Consider the following 19,036-nt stretch of genomic DNA (forward strand, 5'->3'; position numbering starts at 1 on the left):
GCTGTGGAGGGGCTGGGAGCTGAGCCTCGCTGAGAGGCTGAGACAGTCAGTCAAGGCACCTGGCGGATCCAGACTCCCAGCGTCAGGATGACCCGGTGCCTGAACAGATTTCTGTGATGTCAGCAGAGAGTGGACTTCAGCCCACTCTGCTGAAAATAGGCCACAAGCTGGGTGAAAAGCTAAATTGCACTCCTGTGACCCATAGGAGAAGCCTAGCTGAATGAGCTCAGGCTGGACTTCTCCTTTAATATGTCTTTTGTACTGTATATCAAACATACTCAAATTTCCACTGGATATATGGTTGTCAAAATATTGAAATAGACCATTAAAAACCTGAAAAGTGCCATTTTCTCATGTTCATACTCATGATGGAGATATAACTGGAAGGTGTTACACTACAGTAAACAGGATAGAACTTTGGACAATGATCTGTTAAAACGATATCATACATTTACCTAGCGCTTGTCCATTGTGCTCAGGAAAACCCTTGAAAGGAATTAAAACCGTTATCTTTCAGCACACATTTATTAAATAAAAGTTTATTTGACATATTTCCCCAAAACAAAAAGGCAACTTCACATCTGTATAAAAAAAGACTTTCGCAACAACCTTTTGTGTAAATGGAGGTGAGAAATAGACTACCAAAATATTTGGAATCCAGTTTGGATGTGATAGCTTGTCTGGGAGATCTCAGTGACATAAATAAACAGTCTTGTCCATGGCTCTCAAGGAAAGGCTGTAGTTCATCGGAAACCAATGCAGTTTGTGTCCGGTTCTGCTTACTCCGCAGTGTTTGAACCAGCGTCTGAAAAAGAATCACAAGGTCACTGGTTACATTTAGTTCAACCCATGACAGCAGGTAGCGGCAAAAATCTACAATTGTACACTTAAAGTCCAGCTCTGGGAAAAAAGGGAAAGTTCTCTTGTGGTGAGGCAGCACAGGTTAGTTGCTTGTTTTGCCTAGAGACAGGAGAAACATTTAAGCTAAATAATAAAAAAAAAAAAAAAAGAGCGAAGATTTCTACATCCACACAAGCCAAGTGGCTGCAGAAATCCTCCCCATTGTGCTTGTATTCAAACATCAGGGACAGCTCCTCTGTCAAAGTAGACTGATCAGCGGCTGCAGACTGCTGATCAAGGAAGGTTTTCCAGCAGTGTGTACCTGGCTTTACTTGTGCCCCCGATGATGTAATTTATGGTGAACCGCGTAGGATGGAGCCGGAGGTTGTGACATTACCACGCATTCACGAACGCAAAAGGCATTGTGGGAACTGTAGTCTGGTTGATGCCAATTGTTGTACATGTTAGATCAGCATTCTAATAATAATAAAGAGTGTCAGTGAGGCGCATGTGAGTGGGGAGTGACAGATGATCCTTGTGTGCTGCTGTTGCAGGATCATAGCTGTACAAGTGCAATTTGACATATCTATCTAGATCTAGAGTCACACACACACACTGTGGTAAGCATATACATTTGTGCTCATAAGTATACATACCCTGTCAGAGACTTTGAATGAGAACAAAAACGTTTTTCACTTATTGCTAGTGTTTGGCTGAAGCCATTTATTAATCAACCGTGCTTACTCTTTTTAAATCATAATGGCAACAGAAACTAACCAAATGACCCTGATGAAAAGTTCACATACCCCTGTTCTTAAAACCGTGTATTGCCCCCTTTAACCTCAATGACAGCTTGAAGCCTTTTGTGGCATTTGTGGATGAGGCTCTTTATCTTCTCAGATGGAAAAGCTGCCCATTCCTCTTGGCAAAAAGGCTCCAGTTCCTGTAAATTCTTGGGCTGTCTTGCATGAACTGCACGTCTGAGATCTCCCCAGAGTTCCTCAATGATAACTGAGGTCAGGAGACTGAGATGGCCACTCCAGAACTTTCACTTTATTCTGCTGTAGCCAATGACAGGTCAACTTGGCCTTGTGTTTTGGATCATTGTAATGTTAGAATGTCCAAATATGTCCCATGTGCAGCTTTCTGGCTGATGAATGCAAATGTTCCTCCAGTATTTTTTGATAACATTGCATTGACCTTGCCATCAATTTTGACCAAATTTCCTGTGCCTTTGTAGCTCAGACATCCCCAAAACATCAGCGATCCACCTCAACGTTTCACAGTAGGAATGGTGTACCTGACGTCATAGGCCTTGTTGACTCCTCTCCAAATGTAGCATTTATGGTTGTGGCCAAAGCTCAATTTCGGTCTCATCACTCCAAATTACTTTGTGCCAGAAGGTTTGAGGCTGGTCTCTGTGCTGTATGGCGTACTGTAAGTGAAATACTTTGTGGCATTTGCGTAGGAATGGCTTTCTTTTGGCAACTCGACCATGCAGCCCATATTTCTTCATGTGCCTCTTGAAACAGTCACATCACGTTTTCAGAGAGTCTTGCATTTCACCTAAAGTTATTTGTGGGTTTTTCTTTGCATTTCAAACAATTTTCCTGGTAGTTGTGGCTAAAATTTTAGTTGGATTACCTGCCCGTGGTTTGGTTTCAACAGAATCCCTAATTTTCCACTTTTTGATTAGAGTTTGAACACTGCTGATTGGCATTCTCAATTCCTTGAATATCATTTTATACAGTTCAACTACCTTTTCCCACAGATCCTTTGACAATTCTTTTGCTTTCCCCATGACTCAGAATCCAGTGCAGCACTGGATGAAAGATGCAAGGGTCTGTCAGGAGTCCAGAAACTCATTGACCTTTTATATACACACACAAAATTACAAGCAGATCATAGGTGAGGATGGTTACCTTTAATAGCCATTCAAACCCCTTTGTGTCAACTTGTGTGCATGTTATCATCAGGCCAAAATCACCAGGGTATATCAACTTCTGATCAGGGTAATTTGGGTAGTTTCTGTTGCCATTACGATTTAAAAAGAGTAAAACGAAGTTGATTGATAATAAATGGCTTCAGCCAAACACTAACCATGAGTGAAAGAATGTTTTTGTGTTATTCATATTCTCTGAAAAATGGCCAAGAAATCAAATTCTGCCAGGGTATGTAAACTTATGAGAACAACTGTATGTGTGATGTTTGGTGTGGAATCTAAGAAGCAGATTTATGATCACAGAGATCTCAGTCTTGGCACATGAAGCTATTGGTGTTGAGACTATTCACTACAGTTGGTCTAAGAACTATTTTTAAGTTTTGTGGACTTATTTCTTTGCACAGTGTATTTACTTTAAACATTTTCTATATATATGCATATACTGTAGATCAGGGGTAATGAATTAAAATTAGAGGTCCGGTCGCCAAAATTTTCTTTGGGCCGAGGTCCGAATCTCAAGTCTGTGCTACGACTCAGAAATATTGTAGTAACTGTATATCTATCAAAAACATGAGAAATGTACAATTTCCTTAGCATTTCAACAATATTTATTGTCAAGTTACATCTGGTGATCCCAGATCAAGTTAAATCAGGTGTCCCCATCACAGTGCCCCTTTACATCAGGTGTCCCCATCACAGTGCCCCTTTACATCAGGTGTCCCCATCGCAGTGCTTCTTTAAATCAGGTGTCCCCATCACAGTGCCCCTTTAAATCAGGTGTCCCCATCACAGTGCCCCTTTAAATCAGGTGTCCCCATCACAGTGCCCCTTTACATCAGGTGTCCCCATCACAGTGCCCCTTTAAATCAGGTGTCCCCATCACAGTGCCCCTTTACATCAGGTGTCCCCATCGCAGTGCTTCTTTAAATCAGGTGTCCCCATCACAGTGCCCCTTTAAATCAGGTGTCCCCATCACAGTGCCCCTTTAAATCAGGTGTCCCCATCACAGTGCCCCTTTACATCAGGTGTCCCCATCACAGTGCCCCTTTACATCAGGTGTCCCCATCACAGTGCCCCTTTACATCAGGTGTCCCCCATCACAGTGCTTCTTTAAATCAGGTGTCCCCATCACAGTGCCCCTTTAAATCAGGTGTCCCCATCACAGTGCCCCTTTACATCAGGTGTCCCCATCACAGTGCTTCTTTAAATCAGGTGTCCCCATCACAGTGCCCCTTTACATCAGGTGTCCTCATCACAGTGCCCCTTTACATCAGGTGTCCCCATCACAGTGCCCCTTTACATCAGGTGTCCCCATCACAGTGCCCCTTTACATCAGGTGTCCCCATCACAGTGCCCCTTTACATCAGGTGTCCCCATCACAGTGCCCCTTTACATCAGGTGTCCCCATCACAGTGCCCCTTTACATCAGGTGTCCCCATCACAGTGCCCCTTTACATCAGGTGTCCCCATCACAGTGCCCCTTTACATCAGGTGTCCCCATCACAGTGCCCCTTTAAATCAGGTGTCCCCATCACAGTGCCCCTTTAAATCAGGTGTCCCCATCACAGTGCCCCTTTAAATCAGGTGTCCCCATCACAGTGCCCCTTTAAATCAGGTGTCCCCATCACAGTGCCCCTTTAAATCAGGTGTCCCCATCACAGTGCCCCTTTAAATCAGGTGTCCCCATCACAGTGCCCCTTTAAATCAGGTGTCCCCATCACAGTGCCCCTTTAAATCAGGTGTCCCCATCACAGTGCCCCTTTAAATCAGGTGTCCCCATCACAGTGCCCCTTTAAATCAGGTGTCCCCATCACAGTGCCCCTTTAAATCAGGTGTCCCCATCACAGTGCCCCTTTAAATCAGGTGTCCCCATCACAGTGCCCCTTTAAATCAGGTGTCCCCATCACAGTGCCCCTTTAAATCAGGTGTCCCCATCACAGTGCCCCTTTAAATCAGGTGTCCCCATCACAGTGCCCCTTTAAATCAGGTGTCCCCATCACAGTGCCCCTTTAAATCTGGTGTCCCCATCACAGTGCCCCTTTAAATCTGGTGTCCCCATCACAGTGCCCCTTTACATCAGGTGTCCCCATCACAGTGCCCCTTTACATCAGGTGTCCCCATCACAGTGCCCCTTTAAATCAGGTGTCCCCATCACAGTGCCCCTTTAAATCAGGTGTCCCCATCACAGTGCCCCTTTAAATCAGGTGTCCCCATCACAGTGCCCCTTTAAATCAGGTGTCCCCATCACAGTGCCCCTTTAAATCAGGTGTCCCCATCACAGTGCCCCTTTAAATCAGGTGTCCCCATCACAGTGCCCCTTTAAATCAGGTGTCCCCATCACAGTGCCCCTTTAAATCAGGTGTCCCCATCACAGTGCCCCTTTAAATCTGGTGTCCCCATCACAGTGCCCCTTTAAATCAGGTGTCCCCATCACAGTGCCCCTTTACATCAGGTGTCCCCATCACAGTGCCCCTTTACATCAGGTGTCCCCATCACAGTGCCCCTTTACATCAGGTGTCCCCATCACAGTGCCCCTTTACATCAGGTGTCCCCATCACAGTGCCCCTTAACATAAAATGTGCACATCAGGATTTCCCTTAACATAAAATAAGTGTCATGCTGATGGGCACATTTTATATTAAGGGGCACTCTAATGGACACAACAAAACATGCCCCTTAACTTAAAATTTGCCCATCAAAGTGCCCCTTTTAATATAAAATGTACCTATCAGTGTTGCTCTTAAAATAAAATCTGCCCATCAGCGTGCCCCTTAACATGAAATAAGGGTCACACTGATGGGCACCTATTATGTTAGGAGGCATTCTGATGGACAATTTTTATTTTAAGGGGCATGCTGATGAGTATATTTTTAATGTGCACATCGATGGGCATATTTTGTAGGGCACATTTTGTTGTACCCATCAGCGTGCCCCTTAACAAAATATGCCCATCGATGTGCACATTAAAAATATACCCATCAGCGTGCCCCGTAAAATAAAATTTGTCCATCGGATTACCCCTTAACATAAAAGGTGCCCATCAGCGTGACCCTTATTTTATGTTAAGGGGCACGTTGATGGGAAAATTTTATGTTAAATGGCACTCTGATGGGCACATTTTATTTTAAGGGGCACGCTGATGGGTATATTTTTAATGTGCACATCAATGGGCATATTTTGTTAAGGGGCACCTTAACAAAACATGCCCATCAGTGTGCACATAAAAAATATATCCATCAGCGTGCCCCTTAAAATAAAATGTGCCCATCAGAGTGTCCTTTAACATAAAATTTTCCCATCAGCGTGCCCTTTACAAAAAAAAGCCCCTTAAAATATGCCCAACAGTGTGCACAACACTGATCACTAATAGATAACTAATGTGCCCACATACCTTAACTGCAGGAGTGTGGGCACAACTGAAGCTGCCTCGCGCTGAGATCCAGGACCCGGGAACCGCGGGCAGCAGGGGGGCGGGGCGCGCACGTGACGTCACACCCCTACTGCCCGTGTCTCTTCAGCTCCGAGAGACGCGGCCAGGAGCAGGGGGCGGGCGCATGCGCGCAGCGTCACTGGTTGCTGGGGAAACCCGCGGTCCCAGCAAACCAGTGATTGCTGTCGCTTGCTACACTGGCGGCATGACGGTCCGGGCAGAAGCGCTGCTCGGTCCGGACTCGGACCGCGGGCCGCCATTTAGTGACGGCTGCTGTAGATATTAAAATTGGTCATATAAGATATATATATTATTGTGCGGCATATCCTTTAAAACATTATTTTGCTGTGTATTTTATCCTTCACATTTGCTGCTGCTTTGTGGTAGGCATGTTAGATAACCATTGGCATGGTATTTACATTACAGATTGGAATACTCAGCTTTACTTACCTGATCCTCCACTCCCCTGACAGATGGAGCTTCCCCACACTGTGGTGGTGTACTGTCCCCTGGAGTCCACAAATGCAATGCAGGGTTATGTATCCTGCATTGGTCTTGATGAAATCCGGACCTTCAGTGGCTGAAGCACGAAGGAGAAGAAGCTGCAGGTCCATAATTAATTTTATTCCCCCAGGACCTAAACAAGCAATTAACCCTTAGAGTACAGGCACTGGCCCACTGCAAGTAATGCTCTTTTAGTTGCATGGAACTGGGCTTTAAAGTGTACATAAAAAAATAGAAGTGGAAAAACAACCGAAAGCAGAAATATGCTTAGGTTATGAATACGTTACAAGATATAGCAGAAGGAATTTAAACAGTTCCGTCTTTGCAGATGACACCAAGCTATGCAGTGGAACAACGTCCTTGCAGGAGGTCTCCAATTTACAAGCCAACCTCAATGCACTGTCTAATTGGGCGACTATGTGGCAGATGAGGTTTAATGTTGAGAAATGTAAAGTTATGCACTTGGGGGCTAAGAATATGCATGCATCATACATCTTTTGGGGGGGGATCCATAGTGGAGAAGGATCTGGGGGTTTTGGTAGACCATAAGCTCAATAATAGCATGCAATGCCAAGCTGCGTTTTCCAAAGCGAGCAAAATCCTTTCCTGTATTAAGACAGGTATAGACTCAAGAGAGAGAGAGATCACTTTGCCCCTGTACAAATCATTAGTAAGACCTCATCTGGAATATGCAGTTCAGTTTTGGGCACCAGTTCTCAAAAAGGATATCGGGGAACTGAAGAAAGTGCAGAGAAGGGCAACCAAACTGATAAGAGGCATGAAGGAACTCAGCTATGAGGAAAGATTAGAGGAACTGAATTTATTTACTCTTGAGAACAGGAGATTAAGGGGGGATATGATCAACATGTACAAATATATTAAGGGGTCCAGATAGTAAACTTGGTGTTGAGTTATTCACTTTACAGTCAACAAAGAGGACAAGGGGGCACTCTTTACGTCTAGAGGAAAAGAGATTTCATCTCCAAATACAGAAAGGTTTCTTCACAGTAAGAGCTGTGAAAATATGAAATAGACTCCCTGCAGAGATGGTTCTGGCCAGCTCAGTGGATTGCTTTAAGAAAGGCCTGGATTATTTCCTAAGTGTACATAATATAACTGGGTACTAACATTTATAGGTAAAGTTGATCCGGGGAAAATCCGATTGCCTCTCGGGGGATCGGGAAGGAATTTTTTCCCCTGCTTTAGAAATTGGATCATGCTCTGCTCTGGTTTTTTGCCTTCCTCTGGATCAACTGTGGGTATAGAATTGGGTATATGGAATTGTATGATATTATAATTTTTTTTTGTGGTTGAACTAGATGGACTTGTGTCTTTTTTTCAACCCGACTATTACTATTACACGAGTCCCTCAACTGACTGACAAAGTGCAGAATTGAAATTTGTGTTACATGAAAACCATGCTCCTGCTTACTCAGTTATTTGGAGAGTGTGTTTTGGCAACAAAACAATTTGGCAACAGCCTAAAACAGGTTCTTAATTTCACATACCCCAAGCAGGCAGTAAGGTTACAATAGGTCAAAATTGGATGAAGGTGATTGGAAGAAAGGCCACACAGTGCATTGAAACAAGCACAAAGAATATAATCTATTCTATATCCATCTCATGTTTTTTCCAATTCCGCCAAAAAGGGTGTGGAAAGCTACCTAAGCCAAGCTGGCAAATTATAGCAGAAAGCTCAAGGTGCCTTTAAGACAAGTCAGTTATCCATAGCTCAGACCCAGACCGCTCAAAACGTGTACGTTATAAGCTTCATGGGCCGAGAGCCCTGATCCAACTCCTAAACCTTAGTGCTTGTCTGTCACCAACTCCACCTGTCAAAAAAAAAAAAAAAAAAAAAAGGAAGAAGAAGAAAGCACACAAACAGGAGGAAGGGGGCCCATGTCCCAACTCTGGAAGCTGGATTCACTTTTGCATATTGATGGAATGATTCCATACTGTATTATTGCCAAGGCTTAACTGAGCAAGCTGAAGTTAGAAGCTATGGTTACGATGCATAGATGCACCAGATTCTGCATGCACTTGTTTTAGTAAAGCTCCCTCACTGTGTGACTGCTTGCTCTCATGTGCTGGATGGAGTCTGGTAGGGAGGCGGACTTCAGGAGGCATCTGTCATTGTCCCCCAACTGCGCTCTGTGCCTTTAGGCTGGAGGAGGAGAGCAGTTGGATGCAGTAGCGTTGTTCTATAACAGCCGTCACTAAATGGCGGCCCGCGGTCCGAGTCCGGACCGAGCAGCGCTTCTGCCCGGACCGCCATGCCGCCAGTGTAGCAAGCGACAGCAATCACTGGTTTGCTGGGACCGCGGGTTTCCCCAGCAACCAGTGACGCTGCGCGCATGCGCCCGCCCCCTGCTCCTGGCCGCGTCTCTCGGAGCTGAAGAGACACGGGCAGTAGGGGTGTGACGTCACGTGCGCGCCCCGCCCCCCTGCTGCCCGCGGTTCCCGGGTCCTGGATCTCAGCGCGAGGCAGCTTCAGTTGTGCCCACACTCCTGCAGTTAAGGTATGTGGGCACATTAGTTATCTATTAGTGATCAGTGTTGTGCACACTGTTGGGCATATTTTAAGGGGCTTTTTTTTGTAAAGGGCACGCTGATGGGAAAATTTTATGTTAAATGGCACTCTGATGGGCACATTTTATTTTAAGGGGCATGCTGATGGATATATTTTTTATGTGCACACTGATGGGCATGTTTTGTCAAGGTGCCCCTTAACAAAATATGCCCATTGATGTGCACATTAAAAATATACCCATCAGCGTGCCCCTTAAAATAAAATGTGCCCATCAGAGTGCCATTTAACATAAAATTTTTCCATCAACGTGCCCCTTAACATAAAATAAGGGTCACGCTGATGGGCACCTTTTATGTTAAGGGGTAATCCGATGGACAAATTTTATTTTACGGGGCACGCTGATGGGTATATTTTTAATGTGCACATCGATGGGCATATTTTGTTAAGGGGCACGCTGATGGGTACAACAAAATGTGCCCTACAAAATATGCCCATCGATGTGCACATTAAAAATATACTCATCAGCATGCCCCTTAAAATAAAAATTGTCCATCAGAATGCCTCCTAACATAATAGGTGCCCATCAGTGTGACCCTTATTTCATGTTAAGGGGCACGCTGATGGGCAGATTTTATTTTAAGAGCAACACTGATAGGTACATTTTATATTAAAAGGGGCACTTTGATGGGCAAATTTTAAGTTAAGGGGCATGTTTTGTTGTGTCCATCAGAGTGCCCTTTAATATAAAATGTGCCCATCAGCATGACACTTATTTTATGTTAAGGGAAATCCTGATGTGCACATTTTATGTTAAGGGGCACTGTGATGGGGACACCTGATTTAAAGGGGCACTGTGATGGGGACACCTGATTTAAAGGGGCACTGTGATGGGGACACCTGATTTAAAGGGGCACTGTGATGGGGACACCTGATTTAAAGGGGCACTGTGATGGGGACACCTGATTTAAAGGGGCACTGTGATGGGGACACCTGATTTAAAGGGGCACTGTGATGGGGACACCTGATTTAAAGGGGCACTGTGATGGGGACACCTGATTTAAAGGGGCACTGTGATGGGGACACCTGATTTAAAGGGGCACTGTGATGGGGACACCTGATTTAAAGGGGCACTGTGATGGGGACACCTGATTTAAAGGGGCACTGTGATGGGGACACCTGATTTAAAGGGGCACTGTGATGGGGACACCTGATTTAAAGGGGCACTGTGATGGGGACACCTGATTTAAAGGGGCACTGTGATGGGGACACCTGATTTAAAGGGGCACTGTGATGGGGACACCTGATTTAAAGGGGCACTGTGATGGGGACACCTGATTTAAAGGGGCACTGTGATGGGGACACCTGATTTAAAGGGGCACTGTGATGGGGACACCTGATTTAAAGGGGCACTGTGATGGGGACACCTGATTTAAAGGGGCACTGTGATGGGGACACCTGATTTAAAGGGGCACTGTGATGGGGACACCTGATTTAAAGGGGCACTGTGATGGGGACACCTGATTTAAAGGGGCACTGTGATGGGGACACCTGATTTAAAGGGGCACTGTGATGGGGACACCTGATTTAAAGGGGCACTGTGATGGGGACACCTGATTTAAAGGGGCACTGTGATGGGGACACCTGATTTAAAGGGGCACTGTGATGGGGACACCTGATTTAAAGGGGCACTGTGATGGGGACACCTGATTTAAAGGGGCACTGTGATGGGGACACCTGATTTAAAGGGGCACTGTGATGGGGACACCTGATTTAAAGGGGCACTGTGATGGGGACACCTGATTTAAAGGGGCACTGTGATGGGGACACCTGATTTAAAGGGGCACTGTGATGGGGACACCTGATTTAAAGGGGCACTGTGATGGGGACACCTGATTTAAAGGGGCACTGTGATGGGGACACCTGATTTAAAGGGGCACTGTGATGGGGACATCTGATTTAAAGGGACACTGATGGGGACACCTGATGTAAAGGGGCACTGTGATGGGGACATCTGATTTAAAGAAGCACTGTGATGGGGACACCTGATTTAAAGGGGCACTGCGATGGGGACACCTGATTTAAAGGAGCACTGTGATGGGGACACCTGATTTAAAGAAGCACTGTGATGGGGACACCTGATTTAAAGGGGCACTGTGATGGGGACACCTGATTTAAAGGGGCACTGCGATGGGGACACCTGATTTAAAGGAGCACTGTGATGGGGACACCTGATGTAAAGGGGCACTGTGATGGGGACACCTGATTTAAAGAAGCACTGTGATGGGGACACCTGATTTAAAGGGGCACTGTGATGGGGACACCTGATTTAAAGGGGCACTGCGATGGGGACACCTGATTTAAAGGAGCACTGTGATGGGGACACCTGATGTAAAGGGGCACTGTGATGGGGACACCTGATTTAAAGAAGCACTGCGATGGGGACACCTGATTTAAAGGGGCACTGTGATGGGGACACCTGATGTAAAGGGGCACTGTGATGGGGACACCTGATGTAAAGGGGCACTGTGATGGGGACACCTGATTTAACTTGATCTGGGATCACCAGATGTAACTTGACAATAAATATTGTTGAAATGCTAAGGAAATTGTACATTTCTCATGTTTTTGATAGATATACAGTTACTACAATATTTCTGAGTCGTAGCACAGACTTGAGATTCGGACCTCGGCCCAAAGAAAATTTTGGCGACCGGACCTCCTTTAATTTTAATTCATTACCCCTGTTCTATAACATTAAGGCCCCTTTCACACTGACGATCCGTTCAGGCCCGCCTGTCAGTTTTTCAGGCGGACCTGAACGGATGCTCCATAGACCTCTATGGAGCATCGGATGTCAGCGGTGACATGTCCGCTGACATCCGACCCGCTCCGATCCGAAAAAGTGTAACGGAGGAAAAAACTATTTTTCAATACGTCTGCGGATCGGATGACGACGGACACTGGGGCCCGTCGTCATCCGATCTCCCATAAGGGAGAGCGGTGCTGTGACAGGTCTGTCCCTGCGCACTGTGCAGAGACGGACCCGTCATCTTCCTGCTCAGCGGGGATCGACGGAGTGATCCCCGCTGAGCAAACTGATATCAACGAGGCGGATCAGCACCGTGTGAAAGGACCGTTATAGTCCAACAGTCTCTTACTCTCTTTCTCTCCCATAACCATAGGTTCAAGACCACAGCTTGGAAAAAAACTTGTCAGCAGCGTGAAAGTGGTTGTAAACCCTTACAAACCACTTTGACCTACAAGCAAGCCTAGACTAAGGCTTACCTGTAGGTCCAAGAAATAGACGGTTTAGGAGATGTTTACCTGAAGACATGCGCCATAGACAGCGGCGCGCAGGCGCACTGGGTAAGCCGCAGATTGCGGCGATATTGCGCGAGTGTCGGCTCCCTGCGCATGCGCGGGAGTGACGTCATCGCTGCTCTGGCGATTCACAGCGCCGGAGCAGCAAGACCCACCAAGAAGATGGATGCTCGGAACTACAGGGGACAGCGGTGACTTCGCTGGCTCCTGTGTCAGGTAAGTGACACATAATGGACTACTATGCGATGCATAGTAATCCATTATGCTTTACCTTTGCAGGGAATGAAAGAGGAAGTAAACCCATCAGGGTTTACTTCCTCTTGAAATGGCACCCATGGTGCATTAATCATGGTTGCAATGCTTTCCAGGCTTGGAAAATAATAATAATAATAATAAATAATAATAATAATAATAATAATAATAATAATAATAATAAATATATTATATATATATATAAACACGTAATCAAGGATATTTTTGGGTTTTTACATTACTGTGGGTTCATTACAAAACAGCCCTGACCCATCAAGGCCACTAGAGCTCTGAGTGTATGATATGGTGTCTGATAAAGCCACAAGTCCTGTAAGCTACAAGATAGGGCCTTCATGGATTGGACTTGTTTTTCCAGCACATCCCACAGATGCTCGACTGCAGGGGTAGGCAACCTCGGCCCTCCAGCTGTGGTGAAACTACAAATCCCATTGTGCCTCTAGGAGTCATGACTGATTTTTAGGGTCTTGCAATGTCTCATGGGACTTGTAGTTTCAAAACAGCTGGAGGGCCGAGATTGCCTACCCCTGCTCAACTTGCTTGAGATCCAGAGAATTTAAAGGCCAAGTCAACACCTCAAACTCATGTTTCTCAAACCATTCTTGCAGTGTGGCAGGTTGCATTATTTTGCTGAACTGCCATCAAGGAATATTGTTTTCATGAAGGGGGTGTGCTTAGTCAGCAATGATATTAATGTAGGTGGTACTTGTCAAATCAACACCCACATTAATGGCAAGACCATTCTGCGCACCAAACTGCGATGCGATTTCAATACATCAACTACATGTTAACTTGCTGCTTAATGTATCCCACCCACCTTCAGATGCCTTTGATTGTAACGATACTCAATGTTATTCATTTAGCCTGTCAGTTCTAAAAATTATGGCTGATCGGTGTATACAGTGCTGGGAAAAAGTATTTTCACCCTTCGATTTTTTTTTTTGCATAGTTATCAGACTTAAAAGGATTCAGAGCATCAAATAAATTTAACTACTACAAAAAGATAACCCGAGTAAATACAAAATGCAGTTTTTAAATGAGGATTTGATAAGGGGAAAAATAAAAAAAAAAAAAGGAAGAAGAAGGGCTGTCCAAACCTTCCTGGCCCCAAGGGAAAAGGTAATTGCCCCTAAACCTAATAACTGGTTGTGCCACCCTTGGAGGCAACAACTGCAATCAAACATTTGCAATAACTAGCTATGAGTTTCACATTGCTGTGAAGGAATTTTGACCCACTCTTTGAAGAATTGTTTTAATTCCGCCACAGTGGAGGATAAACGGCCTGTTTAAAGGTCATGCCACCACATCGCAATTCGATTTTTTTAGGCCACACCAAAACCTTAAGGTTGGGGGGGGATGGGGGAGGGGGGTGTTTGAGCCAGAGGTGGGACTTGCTGGTGTGTGTTTCGGATCATTGTGCCGTCACATAAACCAAGTGAGCTTGAGTTCATAAACTGATGGCCGGACATTCTCCTTCAGGATTTTCTGGTAGAGGCCAGAATTCATGGTTCCATCAATTATGGCAAGTCATCCAGCGGCAAAGCAGCCCCAGACCAATCACACTACCATGTCGGACTGTTGGTATGATGTTATTTTTATGAAATGCGGTGTTCGTGTGATGCCAGATGTAACATACACCTTCCAAAAAGTTCTACTTTTGTCTCATCAGTCCACAGAATACTTGCCCAAAAGTCTTGGGGATAGTTAAGATTTTTTTTGGCACATGATATAAGCCTGTGTGTTCTTTTTGGACAACAGCGGCTTTCACCTTGGAACTCTCTCATGGATGCCATTTCTGCCCAGTCTCTTATTGTTGAATCATGAACACCAATCTTAACCAAGCCAAGTGAAGCCTTCAGTTCTTCAGATGTTTTTTTTTTTTTTTTTTTTTTTTTTAGGACCTCCTGGATGAGTCGTCATTGTGCTCCAAGACCCACACTTTCACACTAAAAGGCGTTTTTCAGGCGCTTTGGCGCTAAAATTAGCACCTGTAGCGTGCCTGAAAAATGCCTCATCTGCAGTCCCAGTGTGAAAGCCCGAAGTGCTTTGATTGGGGCTCAACCTCCCCTGCTCAATAGGAATGCATGGGCCGTGCTGCCGAAGTGCCTGTATACACGCTTTTATCCCCTTCTAGTGTGTTAAATACGCCCCACTTCCACCCGAACAGCAGCGCTAAAACTAGTGGTGTTTTACAGCTCCCCCCAAGTGTGAAAGGGCTCTTGGAGACCTCTTGGTAGGCCGGCTACTCCCCCCTGGCCCTATGTGCTTTTTCACATGGCCAGGGAGGTTTTTTTACAGCTTTCTTCCCTTCAACATTTAACCACTTGCCGACCGCCGCACGACGATGTACGGTCGACAGAATGGCACGGGCAGGCATAAGGGCTTACATGTACGTCCTTGCCTGCCCGCGGGTCGGGGGCCCGATCGGGCCCCCGCCCGGTGCCTGCGGCGGTCGGTATTCGTTCGGGAGCGATCCCGGATGAGGGGACGGCCATTCATTCATGGCCACCCCCTCGCGATCGCTCCCGACGAATGAAAATGTCCCGTGACATCACTTCCTCTCCTGTAATGTAAACACAGGAGAGGAAGTGATGTATTCTCTCCTCCGTGTCGGTATTTTTCGTTCCGGCACCGAGGAGAGAGCATCGGTGAGTTGCACAAGCACTACACTACACAGTAGAACATGCCAGGCACACTCACACCCCCCCTTTACCCCCCGATCACCCCCCAATTACCCCTGCCCCCCCAGTCACAGTGACACCAATTGCTTTTTTTTTTTTTTTGCATTGGTGTCATTTGTGACTGTAATAACTGTTAGGGCAGTTAGGGTTAGCCCCCTTTAGTTCTAAGGTACCCCCCTAACCCCCCCAATAAAGGTTTAACCCCGTGATCACCCCCCGTCGCCAGTGTCACTAAGGCTGGGTTCACATTGCAGCGGTTTATGAGAACGGATGTGATTCGCACCGCACTGCAGTGCAAATCACATCCGATCTCTGTGCGATTCGAGTTCAGCCATACAGATAGTATGGCTGAATTCGTGTCGCACCCGCCGCAAACTCGCACGGGACCCTTTTTTTGGTCCGCAGCAGAATCGGATCGCATGGGTGTTCACACCATGCGATCCGAGTTTGCAGATCGCACTGCGATATGCGAACTGATCTGGGGGTGTCATTAACATTTCACTGACACTCCCAGCAGTTCGCATAGGGCAGTGTGAACTGCCGCCGGGAGGCATGTGATGCGGGAACCCGCCGCGCATTCGTGGCGTTCCCACATCGCTCCAGTGTGAACCCAGCCTAATAAGCGATCGTTTTTCTGATCGCTGTATTAGTGTCACAGGTGATGCTAGTTAGGCAGGTAGGTATTTAGGTTCGCCGCAGCTTTTTATAGCGCCAGGGACCCCCATATACTACCGCATAAAGCCCCCTGATTGCCCCCTAGTTAACCCTTTCACCAGTGATCACCATATAACTGTTACAGGTGACGCTGGTTGGTTAGTTATTTTTTTTATAGTTTCAGGGCACCCGCCATTTATTACCTAGTCTCACTAGTGTACCCCTAAATTTAGGGGTGTCTACTTTCCAAAATGGGGTCATTTGGGGGGGGGGTTTGTGCCATCTTGGCATTTTATGGCCTTCAAAACTGTAACGCCCTTAGAAAGCCTGAAGGCGGTGCTTGGTTTTCGGGGCCCCGTACGCGGCTAGGCTCCCAAAAAGTCCTACATATGTGGTATCCCCGTACTCAGGAGAAGCAGCAGAATTTATTTTGGGGTGTCATTTCACATATGCCCATGGCATGCGTGAGCAATATATCATTTAGTGACAACTTTGTGAAAAAAAAAAAAAAAAAAAAAAAGTTTGTAATTTTCCCACAACTTGTGGCAAAATATAAAATATTCCATGGACTCAACATGCCTCTCAGCAAATAGCTTGGGGTGTCTACTTTCTAAAATGGGGTCATTTGTGGGGGTTTTGTGCCATCTTGGCATTTTATGGCCTTCAAAACTGTAATAGGTAGTGAGGAGTGAAGTCAAATATTTACGCCCTTAGAAAACCTGAAGGCGGTTCTTGGTTTTCGGGGCCTCGTACGCGGCTAGGCTCCCAAAAAGTCCCACATATGTGGTATCCCCGTACTCAGGAGAAGCAGCAGAATTTTGGGGTGTCATTTCACATATGCCCATAGCATGTGTGAGCAATATATCATTTAGTGACAACTTTGTGTAAAAAAAAAAAAAATAATTATTTTTTGTCATTATTCAATCGCTTGAGGCAAAAAAATAAAATATTCAATGGGCTCAACATGCCACTTATCAATTTCCTTAGGGTGTCTACTTTCCAAAATGGGGTCATTTGGGGGGGGTTTTGTACTGCCCTGCCATTTTAGCACCTCAAGAAATGAGATAGGCAGTCGTAAACTAAAAGCTGCGTGAATTCCAGAAAACGTACCTTAGTTTGTAGATGTGACAACTTTTGCGCAAACCAATAAATATACAATTATTGACTTTTTTTTTACCAAAGACATGTGGCTGAATACATTTTGGCCTAAATGTATGACTAAAATTGAGTTTATTGGATTTTTCTAATAACAAAAAGTAGAAAATATCATTTTTTTTCAAAATTTGCGGTCTTTTTACGTTTATATCGCAAAAAATAAAAATCGCAGAGGCAATCAAATACCATCAAAAGAAAGCTCTATTTGTGGGAAGAAAAGGACGCAAATTTTGTTTGGGTACAACATTGCATGACCGCGCAATTACCAGTTAAAGCAGCGCAGTGCCAAATTGTAAAAAGACCTCTGGTCATTTACCAGCAAAATGGTCCGGTCTGAAGGTGGTTAAAACATGCATTTTGAATTTACTCTGGTTACCTTTGTGTAATAAAATGTGTTTGATGAATGACTCATTTAAAATGTGATGAATATGAAATATTTATTTATATATTCCCCCCCCCCCCCCCCCCCACACACACATATATATATATATATATATATATATATATATATGCAAATACTTTCAATTTTGTGTATATATAATTTTTTAATTTGGAAGTCTAAAGTGTATATTTTAAGTTTTAAAATAAGAGCCTCATAATTTAAGTAAAAAAAAAAAATTAAAAAATTGCACTATTATAAACGTACTTTTCCCATCGCAGGCTACAATTTTTACTTTATCCACCTTCACCAGGTCAGTCACTTCTCTGAACTCGACATCATTTAGAACAAAGGTCCAGACGTTATCACAAAACCGATATGTATTTAATGATCCCTTAACAAAAAGGAAAAAAGATAAAAATTAATTGTCAGACATATTTTGCTAAACGTAAATGGACAGACTTAACTGTGAAAACACAGAAACAAAAGTGTACAGAAAAGCAGTGCTCTCAGCATACTGTTAATTGTATGCCACGTCCACAGCTCTGGCATGAACCAACAATTGATAATGGTGCCTAGAATGTGTAATAACCAAATGCATCTTGCATCATAAGTGGCAAAAGGTAAAAAAAAAAAAAAAAATTTTTATGAAATTCTATAGATTTAAAAAGCAGTCTTCCTAGAGAGTTATGCAAAGAGAAATTTTTCTAAACTTCTATGGTGTTCTACATATTAGGGAAACCCAAATGCATCATCCTCACTGCCTAAAACTGGGTGCTTTTTTACCCAGTTTTAACTCGCATGTGCTTCCTTAAATATTTTTAAGACGTAACGTGTAACTTATGAATTATCTCTGCAACTACAGTGGATATAAAAAGTCTACACACCCCTGTTAAAAATGGCAGGTTTCTGTGAAATTATTTCAGAACTTTTTCCCCCATCTAAAAGGATTTGTTAACCCATCGATCTAAAACTATGCGAATATATGCCAGCCCCTCTATTGGAGGCTGGCATAGCACACCATATCAGTGGTTTAAAAAAAAAAAAAAAAACCTGAGTGTTCCAAATACCCAATTTCAGCTGACTTCAGGCCTGTCACATGACTGGCGGACGCTTTATAGCTCCGATGAAACGGGCAGATCACATGGCCGGCCTGAAGATGGCTCAAATTAGGTATTTATTTATTTTTTTAACTACTGACATAGTGTGCTGTGCCAGCCTGTAGTAGAGAGGCTGGCAGTGATAATTTAAAGTTTTTATGTTAGAATACCCCCGGCGGGCGGGGGAGACAGGGTAAGGCCAGAGACAGACACAGAGGGAGATGACAGTC

The 19,036-nt window shown here is 44.8% G+C and overlaps 1 protein-coding gene across 1 annotated transcript in view; it reads right to left on the reverse strand.

Annotated features, from left to right (window-relative positions):
* Positions 1-506: 506 nt before the first annotated feature.
* The window catches only part of GTF2A2 (general transcription factor IIA subunit 2), an 81,753-nt gene continuing 63,223 nt past the window's right edge, over positions 507-19,036 (reverse strand). The window contains exons 3-4 of the mRNA XM_077473409.1: positions 17,974-18,100; positions 507-805 (exon numbers count right to left, since the gene is read on the reverse strand). Coding sequence (XP_077329535.1) covers positions 780-805; positions 17,974-18,100 — 153 coding nt within the window. The 3' untranslated portion in view covers positions 507-779. The remainder of the gene's footprint in view (positions 806-17,973; positions 18,101-19,036) is intronic.

This window comes from Lithobates pipiens, unplaced genomic scaffold (assembly GCF_037356315.1).
Source record: "Lithobates pipiens isolate NorthernLeopardFrog02 unplaced genomic scaffold, aLitPip1_a1.2 Scaffold_8, whole genome shotgun sequence".
NCBI classification, from domain to species: Eukaryota; Metazoa; Chordata; class Amphibia; order Anura; family Ranidae; genus Lithobates; species Lithobates pipiens.